Here is a 15,216-nt window from a genome sequence, read left to right on the forward strand (position 1 = left end):
ATTTTCATCATGCTCGTGATGCGATCGCATACCGATAACCCCGGACTTAGGCAGACTTTGTCAAGCGGGGTTACGAAGTTTTGCTTAACCCGGAACGCGATTATCCCCTCGTCGTCGCTATGTGATCCGGCAGCTGCTTCCTTATGGGCCCGGTGTATTGACGTTGGTTCTGCGTATCCACAACCTATCCCCATGCAGCTCCTATCACCTTATTATCGCTATTATTGTTATTAACCGACGGAAACTGCGTCTCACACGGCGTTCAGTGTGCCGGTATAATGTGCATGCACCTACCTTCGTCTGCAATATCCAGCCATGCCCAAGCAGCTCAAGTGCGATAACTCCTGGCCGGCATCTGAGAAACGAACAAACGACCAGTCGAGCCCGTAGAATCGCAGACCGTGAATGATAAATCGATTTATAACTAGAATATTGCAAGCGTCGAAAATCGCGGCTGCTAGTGTTTTAAAAAATAAACAAACAAACACACGTTCCACTGGCTGACTGTCTGTCTGTATGCACCAAGGATCGAAACAACAGGCCTTTCGTTGGAACGTATGTACGTAAAGTATGAACTTATAAACTTATAAAAATCACGTCGTTGACCAAGTGCCTGCTGGAGGTGGAGATACGGGATCACCGGCGACGCATTGAATCGCCTTCTTAGGGGGGCGAAGAGGGTCTTAAAAAATGAAAATTGGACGCAGGCCGATCGTCGCAGTACAGTTATCTTTCCTATTGAGAATCTCGCCGCGCCAAGGTAACCGTGGGTCAGAGTTCACATCTGGGGTCCGAGGACATTGCCGGGGGGCAAGACAAGTCCTTTCAATACAACGGGAAAAGGATGGATACTAGGTCGAACGTTCGAGGACGTGGGACAAAAATGATGAAGGGAGGGGAACGGAATTAAAATTACAGATCGTCGGTGAAGGAGAAGGTAGAAAGGAAATCATATATCTAGTTGGGAGTTCCAGCGTGCATTCTAACAATAAGAGTAGGAGCCAAAGCTTGGAAGGGTCAGTATTTGGAATGACCGATGTATCGTGTAAATTATTCGAAATCTTTCGTTATCTTATTTTCACATGTTTGAAATTTCGATAATATCGGCAATTCGAAATATTTAAGGTTTTACTTCCAAGGTTTGATCCACACCCTATTCTATGGTGCAATGTACCTGATCCGCACCGCATCTTCTGGTCTATAGTCTTTGGGTATTTACTCCTTGCACAGAGGCTAAGCTGTGCTAAGCCTCGACGAGAATGAGAGGCAGAATCGAGATAATCTTTCGTAGGTCAATGATAAATTGGCGAGGAAATTATCTCGAGGCTTCTGCATGGAGTGGAAAAGACGAGGCTAAGTAATTGTCACGCGGATATTCATTTATTTCTCTGGAAACTGCATCGTCTCAACTCTGACCCGTCGTATCTTGTTTCACTGCTATCTAGATTCTTATTCTTATTCTTCTTCTTCTTCTTCTTCTTCTATTGGTTTCTTTTTCTACTTCTTGGTCTTTCGTAACCGCTCTTGCTTCTTCTTCTTCTTCTTCTTCTTCTTCTTTCGCAACCTCTTCTTCCTCTTCCTGACTTCCAGATTCAGTCTCCCTTAACTCCGAGCTGCGATACATCGCTACCAAGTAACAACACGAGAGTAGTGATTCAGTCCGTGACTGCGGAAACGAGTCACGAACCGAACAACTCTTGACGAGTCTCATAACTTGGCATCTTGCAATCACATCAGATACAACCAATATCAACATCCTATGCTACGATGGAATTTAACGTACAGATCAAAAAGTTGATCTCATATTTTCATGATGGTCTGTATCAAAAAAGTGAAGTCAAAGACTTTTGTTGTTGTTGTTGATTTTTTTACTGTTCTCTCTCGTGGTTTCTTTTCCCCTTTTTTAATGAATGGGTAAATTCGCGGTATAATTGCGTCTTGTTCTTCTCTCGGCTTGAGCCTTGTCAAGGTGTACAGAGATGCCTTGGTGTATAAAATGTGCTTGCCGATGAACATGACGATGACCAATCAACTTACCGGGGTAATCAATCCGTAATTGAGTTTATGAAACGAGCCTTGGTTTTATCCTGTAAAAGTACAGTTAGTCTTCCTCTAGGTCTTAACCGGTATGACCGTGACAGGTGGCCCGAGGATAATGGGGGCCAGAATAATCTCACCCACGATTGTTTGGTGCCTGTAAAAAATCTGCTACTGGATCGCATTCCTCATGCACATGATTGCATTCGAATTATTGTCTCAAGAGATTTTTACTCCACTTATTTCCGTTATTATTAATCACCTTTCCCTCGATACTTGTACACGTCTTATCTGCACGATTCACGTGATCGTTGATCATACCTCTCTCTTTCTTTTCATATACCCATCTCGCCTTCAGAAAAGCGTGTGAATACCGTAGTTAGAAATTTATAAAATCAAGTATATACATTTAATAACTATGATCAACCAATCATTCCTACGGTACATCGTGGAAATATCTGTTTCCGGTCAAAGAACAACCCGCGTGTATTTCCGGTCCCATAAACACCTCTTTCCTGGTTTCTTCTCTTTCAATGCTGCATACGCGTGTATAGTACAAACATAATGAAAAAATTCGCGCTGCAATTCACAAACTTTCTTTTTTCCACTGTGTAAAATCATCGACATCTCTTAATAAGATATCTACGAATCAATGTATATACCTCTCTCTCACTCTATTTCTTAATCGATTTTCTAAAATCATACAACGGTACGATCTTGTTCTTTCGAACAAAGTAACATGGTGGGTGCGCGAAATTTACGGGGTGAAAAAAAAATATGCAAATACGCTCGAGGCTTTCGGATGAACGGTATACGCCTTAACGATATACATATACGTATATATAAATATATACAAGGCGCTACAGACACACTATGTATGGTACATACGTTCAAAGAACAGCTAATTTTTTGACTCTGCAAAAGCGAACTAAAACAATTAAAATACTGTCTAGATTCTGGGACGTTGAACTTGATCAGGCAGACCGTGGAGCCACACACAGTTCGATGGTTGCGGTTCATTGCCGTTATGACCTAGCTCTGTTCCTGGGCTGTGCATGTGATCGCGCCAAAAAATATCGCGTGTCTTATTCTTTATTCTTATGACCCGAATTTGCCGGATGGTCTCTTTTCGTTTACCGAGTGCGTCGTCGTCAGGTGCGACCGATGAATGTACTTACAATTCGATCCTTTGTCCAAGAGTTTCCTTCGGAGCACTATGACCCAAGTGTAATCTATAGATATATACCCTAGGAGAAGTTGTTGCACGGGACCGATGGTCCAGAAATACGTATCTTAGCTAGGCTGGTTGGATGATGACGATGATTGCGTTCCTTTGATCGTCCCCGCGGAAACGCGGTGTAATAATTCTTCGTCATTTTACGCAAGTCTCTTGTATACTTAGGTATACTAGATCTCTGCATATCGTGTATTAAGGATCTCACAGTGATGCAGTTTGCTAAACGAGACCTTTTACGGAACTATGCAGCCTACATCGAATCGTGACTCTATTAACCGTTGATTTATTTATAAACGTACAGTGTGGGCTGAAGATTTTTTGTTTGTGTTTGTGTTTTTTTTCTATTCTTAATTTCTTTCAATCAGATTCCAGCGACTAAAGTATGTCGTTAGTTAAGAAAATTCATCAGGAACGGATATCATGTGTTCCAGAAAGTTATAACGACGCTGATAATAAGTAACTTATATGATTGTATATATATATACGATTGTTGTTTAGGTATAGCGGGATGATAAAATGTTCCGTGAGAACAGAGAGTCAGGCACGATGAATATGATCTATCCTATCCTATTGTAGACACAGACGTATTTATTATACGACGGTGTATAACAAAACTCGGGAGACAAAAGATTCGATATTCACTATAAGACGTGAGACCACTTCATGAATAAGTTATAATTGAAATTTGAACGTGCCAACTTGACCCGCTTATATATCTTCATGCGTATGCATGTTTTCCGAAGCACTGCTGTTTTTTCGTTTTTACTCTTATGCAGAATAAAAAAGAAAAAAGAAAAAAAAAAAAAAAAATCCCTTTGACGGAAGAATTTTGGAATAGATTATACGCGCGTTGCGGTTATGGTACCGGGATGATTTGTCGGAGTTTAAATCTCGGGGACGTCGAAAGTTAGGCGAGAGTAAATCAATCAAGACGTACGTATGGTGTGCGAGACGGTTTACAAAGACGTTCATTTTCATTTTATTGCTTCGTCTTCTCGGGCGCGCGTGTACCTCTTGAATCACGGCTACGCTACGGCATCCGAGGTGTCATTTCGCTCGTACGAACCACCCACGTGGCTAGGAGTCGATCCTGGCGATCCCGGCGATCCTGGCGATCCTTTTCTTCCTAAACGAGCGTTTCAAGGGCCTCAGGTTAAGCCCCGAGCCCTGGTCTATACGTGTCTGTGTGTGCGCATGTCGCGCCCTCCTCGTCCATTCTACTCCCCCGACTTCCCTCCCTTCACAAACTCCTTGTGTGGTCTTCCACACGGGCCTTTTGTTGTTGCTATTGTAGCCACACCGTGTGCTTCTTATCGCGGAAGATACGACAGCCGATTGCGTTACTGCCATTTTTTTTTTATCCTCTCATCATCACGCCTTGTAACTCGCTAATAAGATTTTTTTTTTCGTTCTTTCTGTTTCAGGTAAGAAAATCAACCACTCATTAGATAATCGTTCTTCCCAGGTGGATACTGTAACACTTGTAAGTCAGACTTCGATCGATCCTTCTCTTTAAACACTTCTTTATTTACTTTTTGCATCAAGTTTGTTACCGTAATTTAGAGTTGAACGAAAAGCTCTGGAAAGTCCCCTTCATTAGTATCGTGGCTCGATCTCTTCTCTTAATTTCTTTACCGGATCGATATCTCATGTAAGTAAGTAAGGCTGCCCGCATCTCGTTCGACAGGGCCATCAGACTTGCATTAGTCTAATCCGTTACCGCAGACGCTTTATCAAACCCCCCGCACACAGGGTTTTATTGCCGTGGAAAATGAGATCCAGAAACACCGGCCGATAGTATACATATATATATATATATATATACTTTTGTCGGAGATGATCGGAGCACTGACAATAAACGGAAATTTACTCTGCACAGTTAATGAGATCACGAAATGGTCATCAATCACAGACACGCGCTTGCTACGGTTCGAAACGTATATAACATCGTCACGAATTTCACCGAAAGAGAAAATGTGCGGAAGCGCGGGTAAACCAGTCTGTGATAAATGCGAAACAATTACAGAGCCGAGTTTTTTTTTTTTTTACCGCTTGATTGCTTTCTTGAAAATTTTTCTCAACCAGCTTCTGTATACGGAATCAATTACGATTTACGCTTTGGATAACCTCGGAATCTTGATTACAAATTTGTTTATCGAATGTTTTTCTATGTGTATCGTCACTGATGCAACAAACGTCTAAGGGGCTAGAAAAATAGATATGTAGTCTTACTTTAGTAGCTGAAGAGATTCGTGAAGCGTTCGATGATGACATGGTAGGTCTGTGAGGCAGGCATGATGAAATGGGAGGAGTGGACTCTCGCCACCCATGAATGATCATTACACGAGCATTACTTACGAATCTACGGTATTTTAGCAATAATTTTCCCGCTCGTAATTCTCAACTAACTATCAGTTGGTGCACGTGGGGTTATACCTTCATTCGGTTTTATGAGTTCAAGGGGCTATTTCCCACGGGCTGATATTTGCTGAGAGCCAGCCTAAGCTCCGACCACAACAGCCGCCTGTATGTATAGCAACTGGAGTGACTCCTTCGCTCGTGGCTTATCCCCCCCCCCCCTTCCCCCCTCCGCCAAACCATCCTCCCATGGGAGGTCCTCGAGGATAGGATTCCCCTGACTTTAAAATACACCCCCTCATTTTATATAATAACCTGCACTTTAGGAGTGTCGTCGTTAGGATAGTTAGACAGTTACCATGATTTCTAACCTAATCGATGCTCTGTCTAATTGCCTCCCCTTTCCCGTTTCGTTCCCCGTTTTCTAATTCTCTTAAAACTACTACTGGTCTTAATTGATCTCTCTTGGACCGCGTAAACGGGGATTCCACAAACCTGGAAAAGCACTGATCTGATCAGATGGCTGGTACTTAGAATGTGGCGCATGCACGCGGGCATTAGTACTTTAATCGAATCTTAAGGACTTGGATCAGCGAATTACCAAATCATCTCACTTCATCTTCTTCGAAATAGGTCGAGCTTGAAGACTAAGGATGAGTCGTTTCGATGACGACGTTTACTGTGAAAGGCAGAACTCCTCAGTCTCCGTTAGATCTGCATTATCTTATTACGCCCTGGCAGCAGCACGTAGGCATCCTACATACGTCTGGGACTACGAAGCTTGTTTATCCTCTCCCATGGGCGGTTTCCCACGACGAGAATTTTCAGATTGCACCTTGTTTCGTACGTGTGTATGTGTGTGTCTTCGAGCATCATCGAATCGCGCGTACGTTTCACGATGTATTCCATGATCGAATTTAGCCATCATCTTCAATTCATCCTATATATATATATATGTATACCCGATTACCGGACACGTTTATAACGCCTATGATTGTCGGGTTTGTCCGCTAGTCTGAACCGCTTTGGTTCGACGTTAAAAATCGTTCTCAAAGCCTATATATCAAGCGCTGTTTAACCCGTGATAACGACGTTCCTGATATCTTCATACCGCGAACGGCTCCTCGCAACAACCTTAACGTTCATATCTTGTTTCTCACGTTTTATACGCTTCGATTTCCTCTCACCTACTTGTATTGTTAATCATATACCTTAGGTTTGACAGGATTGAATCGTTCGCGTTTCATCGTTTAATGCGGACCTCGTTGGCCTGTGACTCTCCCCACCAGGTCGACCGATCGACCGACCGACCGATCTTATATCGTTACTTTTCCCAGATAAAACGGAGTTAATGAAGGTTTGGACTTTTGCTCGACGATTTGTTCCTCGTTTTTATATATCTTTTCATCTTTTTTCTATCCTTTTTCTTTTCTGCATACTTATCTTGATCTGTTCTCACTAGAGGCTGCAAGTGAGACGCCGATGATTAACCAAAAATTCCGGATTAAGCTTCTCAAAAATGAGAAATTTTTTTTTTTTTTTCTGCCCTGCTATTCTTGATATAACTAATCTTTCAGGCTGTAAAAATTTTCTCCTAATTACGTATCCGTCTCTCGCAATTCTATTTTATTGCGATATGTACATACACGTTATGTATATACGTTATACCGTGAATAATTATTATTACTTTTATACCGGTGGTTAATTTCTTTCACAACGCAGGGAGTGACACAAGTTTTTTTAAAGCCCACGAGCAACTTACTTTGCGAGAATAAATTTCGCCAGTATGGCAATTGCGAATAATACATATGTAAATGAATTTTCCCAAATACGGGCAAAGTCAGCTTACATATAATCCAGAGTCAGATTTATTCACACGAACAGGTGAGAATTTAGCTCCTTACCTAAACTCGCCGAATAAAAATCTATTAACGCCCGATCGACGTCTCGTATTTTGATCATATTTCGACAGGATTTGTTTGTTTGTTTTCTTTTCTTTTTTTTTTTTTTCTTTCTTTTATTGATCATTTGATCACCGATTTCTAGTCTTTAACTACTACGGTTGTCTTGTGGGTGAGGCTGCCGCATGGCGTTATTTTCTCGTTTATTACAGTCATACCCGGAAGTCCTTAGCGTTGTGATAATTTATTACCATGTACATAAAACAAGGGGAATAAAATATGAACCGTATAAAGCTAGAGTCCAAAGGTATGAGAAATATATATATATATATAAGTTTTAACGATCCGACGAGGCTGAGCTCATTTCTACTCGCTCTTATAATACCTGCTACAGTCTTGTTGCAGTGTGAAGACGAATGAAATCGGAGGAGAATATTTTCATTAAATATAATAAGAAGAAAAAAAAATAAATAAACTAACGTCCTCCAGTGCTCCACCTGCGATATCGGTCTAGGTATTATTATTTTAAACCCTTAGCACTTCGCACCGCGATGCATAAAGGAAAGGGTATCGATTACCACTCGGCAATTAGCTGGGCAACCGATCCGTCGGGTGTTGTGCGGTTTAAGTGGTTTGCGTCATAACACCGGACCCAGCATCTCATTTCTGAATTTAGTTCAAGCCACTTAAGTATAGGAAGGCAGTTACCTACTTTGATCGAGTACCCAACCATCTACCGAACGTTTGCTTAGGCGTTTGGCTGACGGTTGGGCTACCTGCTGCAGTAGGACGTGTCTATGGGGCACCATTCGTGGCACGTTATGCATACCTACTCCCATACCATACCATACCATACCGGGGTCAATTGCGTTACACCTTTCACTGTGTATTTGGCTCTCACAGATCACCGGACAAACCGGAAACTCTTAGCCCCCATTATTCCTGATTGATATTCATCGGCTTTCGAACTATGGGTCAATATTTATTATGAATAAATTGTTTACTCTTACTCAAATTTTATTTAAGTTGAAAGAGGATCGCAGATGAAGGAGGTAATCAAAGAGGAAATCGCATTTAATCACAGACATTCAGACCTAGAAGTACCCAAGCAAACCACGTCCATGCTGGACAAGCGTAATAGTATTAGACCGATAAATGGAGGCACACGCACCACTCGGAGGTTCGATGGGGCCCCATGGTAAACGGACAATCAAACCCGGAACTGCGGTTTGCTGAGGTACACTTGCATAATAATCTCCGCCGTCGAACGAACGAACGAACGAACGAACGAACGAACGAACGAACGAATGAACGTGGTCACGCTCGGCCGGAACTTGCCGCCTGCCATGCACGCAATAGACCAACACGCCGTAAGTATACTTGAGGTAATGACTATATGTGGACTTGCGATGCGTACGGCTGCTTTCGTACCCACCCGGGTATCCAGGATGGGATGGTGCCCGCGGTCATAGCAGCTTATCACTCCTCCAGGAATCAGGATTCAGGATTCAGATCCAACAACCACCACCACCAACACCAAAATACAAAGATAAATGCGGTAGTATGAGTTGTTGAATGGTTTATTGATGGCAAGGATTTTTTGAAACTTTGGAAACCTTAAACCAAAAGTGAAACGGTTCCATGTGCTTATTTTTGGTTCTCCGTGCGTCTGTCTGTCTCTTTAGGTCTTGTGTACCTAGATGAGAGTATGAGGCGTGGTGTAGAGTGTAGACGGAGGTAATGGCCTCTTGGTTAGTAGCTAGTAGTTTGTAATCTTAAACAGGAAATGCCTGTCTGCGCTTTGTTTGACGACGGAGGAATGAGGGAGACGGTAAATTGATTGGCAGTTTGCTAATTAACCAACGCTCATGTATATTGTTTATCATACGCCGTTATGTGTGTACATATAGACAAGCTTTGACGTCGTTATATAAATAGAACTTATAAACGGTGACCGTATAACCTCGTGGATCACTGAACTCTCTCTCTCTCTCTCTCTCTCTCTTTCTTTTTTTCTCTCCACGAATCGGAAAAAACGAGAAAATACGGATGTTTCTCTTGCACTACCTATTTATTTATCACAAACATAGAGGTACAATATTTCAGTGAATAAAAAATTTCTCTTGATTTTTCTACTCGTCAACGGGGAACGATTGTTTGTTGCACAGCGACTTGTTGATCCTTAGTTGAAAACCAGATAACGATCTGGATAATTATACGACTTCAAAAGCGAGGAACAATCGAACTGTAACTTAGAAGATTCATTCATTTGGATGATAAATATATGTATTTACCTATAGCTTGTCTCATATTTTCACACGAAATGTCACTAGTGCAAAAATTCTCTGAGAATTAGTTTAGGCATAAGAATGAACGAGAAGTGGAAACAAAAAGAATAAGAAAATCGAGGATAAAAATTAACAATATCGCTGTCTGGTTTCTTTGTACAGAATTAATGCATTCAACAGCTATTACCACAGAATAATAAATAATAGCTGTGGCAAATATCAAAGCCGAGACTCGTCAGTTCCATTGCTCCTGCTGCACAACGTTTCACAATCCGCGTTCTATGGGACTACTAATCTGCATAACTCAGGGACGAGGTGATGATCGGTATTCTTCGGGTGACAGAAAGAAAGAAAGAAAGAAAAAAACAACAACAACAACAACAACAACGACGAGAAATAAAAAGAATTACTCAAGTAATTCCTGGGCTGGATGGCTGAACAGCTGTTGCTGGTGATGCTGTGTTCGGCCTCTTCTCCTTGCTTTGCACGGTCTGTCGAGCTTGGCGCATTATAAACTCGGTGCAAGAAGTTAAGAGGTAGCATTTAAGGAGTAAACGTAATTATTATCGCCCGAGAATCTCCTTCGTCTTCATCATCTTCTTCTTTTGCGTCGGCTTTTACTTCTACTTCTGCTTCTTCTTCTTCTTCTTCTTCTTCTTATCTCTTCTTCTCTCTTCTTCTTAGGCTAGCGACGGTATTAGATTATGAATTATAGTCGATCAAACGGCAAGCAGTCACCGTTAAGGAGACCATTACAAGAGGAAGGCCTGAACCTATCGGCGGTAGCAGCTACTCCTGGTTCTCGCCGATGGGTCTACGAAGTCCCGTTTTCATCTCGTGTGCACACCTCGGTATAACTCGTGATTGCTGTTTAGACGCGATTAACACGTCAGATAGAGACGATCACTTGTCACAACGACACGTCCGGAGTCTCTCACAATCAGCTCGACGTCTCACTATTATAATGCAGTCTCGAGTTATTATAATCCACGTACACCTTTGCTTCCCGCAATTTACACATCAAGTCCTTACATACGTACCTGTGCAATTCTGTTCAACAAAATACTCACATTGGGTTCCTCAACGCAATATTATAATCAATGGAAGGGCTGCTGGGTGAGAAATCAGAGTCACCATGTATAATCGAACGAAGGAACGAACGAACGAACCTAGCTTATGCTAATGAGGTGAATGTTATTAATCGTGTTGCAATAGATCGATATTGCACCATGACACCGATGCGAAACGACGGTCTTAGAACCCCCGGGGACATCAGAGGTCGCGAATCGATCACCTGACTCTGAAAAGGTCGCCGTAAGTACAGGAGAAGGAGCGGAATGGATTGGGATAGAATGGAATGGAATGGAATGGAATGGAGTTCCGGTCGGATGTGTGCTGACGCAATTCGACCCAGAATCAGGCGGGCGTCAGGCGTGACCCGACCTGGGCCAACGATAGTCGTCGAGGATGGAGTAACGTATTTGCAAACACGTAGGATTTGGCGTTGCAGTATCAAGGCGACATTGTGATAAGGATACAACATCAAAGGCGCAGGCGGCGGTGAGGAGGCTTAACGAACAGAGAAATGCGACACCTCAGTATACTGCGAACCTGGTATATTTCGAATTGTATAATTAGCAAGGTTAATTGTAATTAGTCAGACGGTGCCGCGGAATTCATGAATCTTAGCTAGACTCCCAGCCCTGGCCTTTCTTCTCGGTATTCGCGCCATTGAACCGACCGACCGGACTCTTGAAGATAACAGAGTCGATATCAATTGCTGGTTTTAATTAGCGTATTATTATGGTCTGAATTATCGACGTCGGTGTTCATTCAACTCTTGTATTATCGGGGATAGAGGCGGGGTTCTCTGAAGAAAACCGCTGCCAGTTTGTTATGGCTGGCTTGACGTTAGCGTCGTAGTTGGATCCGAGATTGTCGTTATAGGATTTAGCGTGGGGAAGCATTAATCATGCAAATGAGTTAAGATGAAGATTTTATTTATTTCCAGCATAGGAAATCGTTTTCTCTTATAACTCGTACTATATTACTGTCTATCATCATCGCACTTTGATCCGCAAGCTACAATCTTACACACGTATATAGATACTTTTTGTATGTACAAGCACGTGAGATCTATAGGAAATTCTGTTCGATAGCGAGTGCAGAGTGAGAGTTTCTACATTGTCATTAAGTGGCCGTTTAACAGAAGAGATGTAGTCTTTTGAAGAGAGGCAGCCTCTGCTACGGAGTGCAGGTACCTGTGTAAGAATCGCGTGCCGCGTTTCCTGACCGTTCTCCAATAATTTTCTTGCCAAGGAAACGACTTGTGCTAGAGAGGCAGTTTATCGTCTACTAGGATGGCTTCCGAGGAGTGTTATAAGAGGGTAACCTTATGACCTCGTTGTCGCAAAACACTCTTATATATAGTATATATACGACGCATGCATGTTGGCGGAGTTTCCTATTAAGGGAAACAAAACGCAGTCGCTGGTTTCCATCCTTTCTCCCCGTTCGACGACCGTCACTGCCATTGCCATTGCCATTGCCATTGCCATTGCCATTGCCATTGCAGCAGCAGCAGCAGCAGCATACATATAATGCAGAGGAAAACGACGGGCAAAAGCAGGGACCGATAACTTTTGCATTCCTGTTTCAACTCGCGATCGCGCCCAGCGATTAAATGAACCGTTTTGCCCAACTACGGAACGCGCACGAACGATATCAAATATTCACCCTTTATGGAAGTGTGTCGCGATTTCTAAGGAGGGCAACGACGTCGAGTCGAGGAGAACCGAAACCCGGATCGGCGAGGCCTTTGGACGATCGAATTATGCCTCAGCTGCTTCCGAGGTTGCAGTCAGTGCGGCTAGAAACCCAACCAGCCCAGCGGAGAGAACGCCCGTCTCTACTCTTCATGGGCGAACCCCTTGCATGATTAGAGTAGTGCAGCGGCGGCGATATAGTCGAAGACAAGGGAAGGTCTAATCTACATTTCAAATGAGCCTCCAGTCGGTTTGTCGGTACGTCCGTCCGTCCATATCGGTTACCGGCTCTATTCACACCGTGTTATTATTGAGGCGTAAAATATGCACCGCGCTTTGTGCACCGCACGTCCTCCATGCATCCATGAATCCATGCACAGAACTTACACCACCAGGACGTTATGGTGTTGAGTGCAACTCGGACGACGTGCATCGCCCTCTACGATCTACGTATCCACGCGGTTCTATGGTTGCAGGCAGTGCAGGAGGAACGGACCGATCAAAGCTCATACCTACTTGCCTATGTACCTATATTCCTTGGTTTCCTCCTTAGGAAAGGTTGCGTCGTAGACGCTGATGCTTGGCCCGTGATCGCGGAGGTCAGAAAAATTTGCAAAGAGTGACGCACGTCACAGTTCTCATTTCCCTATCTCGACTGCTTATACATTTCTCGCTGTGCTAAAGGAAATTTCTTGGAAACCATTTCTAATTCTGCACGGAGCTATTGTGCGATCACGTTCAGATACACCACGTGTGTGATCTCTTTCTTCTCGTTTCAGACGCCGTGCGGCGTGGCGCGGCGTGCGATCGACAGACAGAAGTACTTACCTGCATTGAGAAGCTGATGATTGTTTTGATTGCGAGTCGCCCCGGGACACGGAGGCGGTAGATGAGGCCTCATTAGTTGTCGGTTGTAAGGCGGCACGGGGCGGTCAATCGATCGATCGATTACTCTTTCGCTCGTCACGTGAAACTCGACCCACACCGTGCGACGTTGTTATGAGTGTACGCGAAAGTGCCCCGAGATCTGATCTCAAACTGCTTCTTGTCGCGAAATGGAAAAAAGGTAAAAGGAACATCTCGTGATCGGCATCATGCTGATATCGGGTTCCAAAAACCATCGAATTTTCTCCATTATGGGTCACTTCACTACGTTCCTGTAACACTAACGTCCATGTTCCAAGCCTCGAGCGAAGCCAGAAAAGAATTTTTACGACACGTCCGACAATGCATTCAACTCGTGGCTCACCATCAGCTGTGCTAATTGTTCCCTGAAACAATCTTTCAGCACTATGAATATGAGTAACCTGAACAAAGTAGGTAATCCGTGAATGAAACGAAATATTCTCATGGTACCCATAGTAAATATCCTGATAAACCAGTGTATAGAATTCAGCCTTCATTAATATTTTGAAAGGACAATTGTCAGATGATCTGCACGCTTCTCAGCTAGACTCACATCCGCTTCGTACGGTATAAAAGCATGTGTGTTAAAAATCCCGTGAATCACTTGCGATATCTGATTGCCAGTGAAAGTACACACGAGTATAACCAATATGAAATTGGCTTCAGCCGACTGTGTGGGAGGCAGAAATGATCCGGACACGGTGATCTATCATCTAAAACCTTAGAAAATGAAAAAGAAAGAAAACAGAATCAAGGAGGGGGATATTTAACGAGATAATGGTGGCCGCCAGCAGGCGGTGACAGAAGCTGACTCTTTATCATGCTCGGATCGTTCGTATGCGAATGCGCAGCATCGTCGTCGTCGTCGTCGTTGTTCGCGTTATCATAAATGGTTCCGGGCCGGGGCGTCGCGGTCGGTCAGGGTGCCGACAATGAGGCATTCAGTTTCTACATGTACAACCGATACACATATTGTACACATATTCCCGCCTGCCGTCACCGCAGCAGCGTGATGAAATTCCGCGATATCCCTTCCACAGGGATTCTGTGTGTAATGTGTATATATCTGTGTGTCTCGGTGCCAATGACGCCGCCACCCGGTGTCCGTTTATCTGGGACAGTTCCTTGTCCGTTCGGCCATACCTGCTTCACAGCTAGGCCAAATCCCCCACCGAACCTCCCCTGTAACCTGCGTGCCTTGATTTTCACTGCGCGATACATGATCGCGTGCGTAGGCTGGTCCAGAGAAAAGAGAGTAACGCTTGGTGAAGGTGTTTTCAGACTACCTTATCACCTTCCTGAGGGCTCGATGGTAACGTCAGTCAGTAGGATCGATCGAAGAGCTGTATATGTACCTTGCATTACCTACTCACTTGTACCTACTGTTACTGCAGCAGCAGTGTCTTCTCATGTTCCAATCCCAATTCTTATCTCTCAAAGAGCCTTTTCTGACCAATCTTTTCGATTTTTTCATGCAGGGTAACGAGTCCGTGGTTCCGAAGGGGTGGCCCTTGACACTCGGTGAAATCGGTCTTGTCATCCACCTGGGCGAATTGGAGGCTTCGGCGCTACGCGTCGGGGAATGCTACCTCTGCGCGAGGAAACCACGGGGGAGGAGTACAGACCCTAGTTCGAACATCGTCCAGGAGCCCGTTGAAGTGAGTTTATACCTTCAGCGTACTTGCGATACAAAGTTTTGTCAAGTTACACGAAATTCGAAAGTT

The 15,216-nt window shown here is 43.7% G+C and overlaps 1 protein-coding gene across 1 annotated transcript in view; it reads left to right on the plus strand.

Moving 5' to 3' along the window:
- LOC124404610 overlaps positions 1 to 15,216 on the plus strand; it is a 184,718-nt gene that overhangs the window by 91,035 nt on the left and 78,467 nt on the right. The window contains exon 4 of the mRNA XM_046878916.1: positions 14,971 to 15,150. Coding sequence (XP_046734872.1) covers positions 14,971 to 15,150 — 180 coding nt within the window. The remainder of the gene's footprint in view (positions 1 to 14,970; positions 15,151 to 15,216) is intronic.

This window comes from Diprion similis, chromosome 3, assembly GCF_021155765.1.
Source record: "Diprion similis isolate iyDipSimi1 chromosome 3, iyDipSimi1.1, whole genome shotgun sequence".
Classification (NCBI taxonomy): domain Eukaryota; kingdom Metazoa; phylum Arthropoda; class Insecta; order Hymenoptera; family Diprionidae; genus Diprion; species Diprion similis.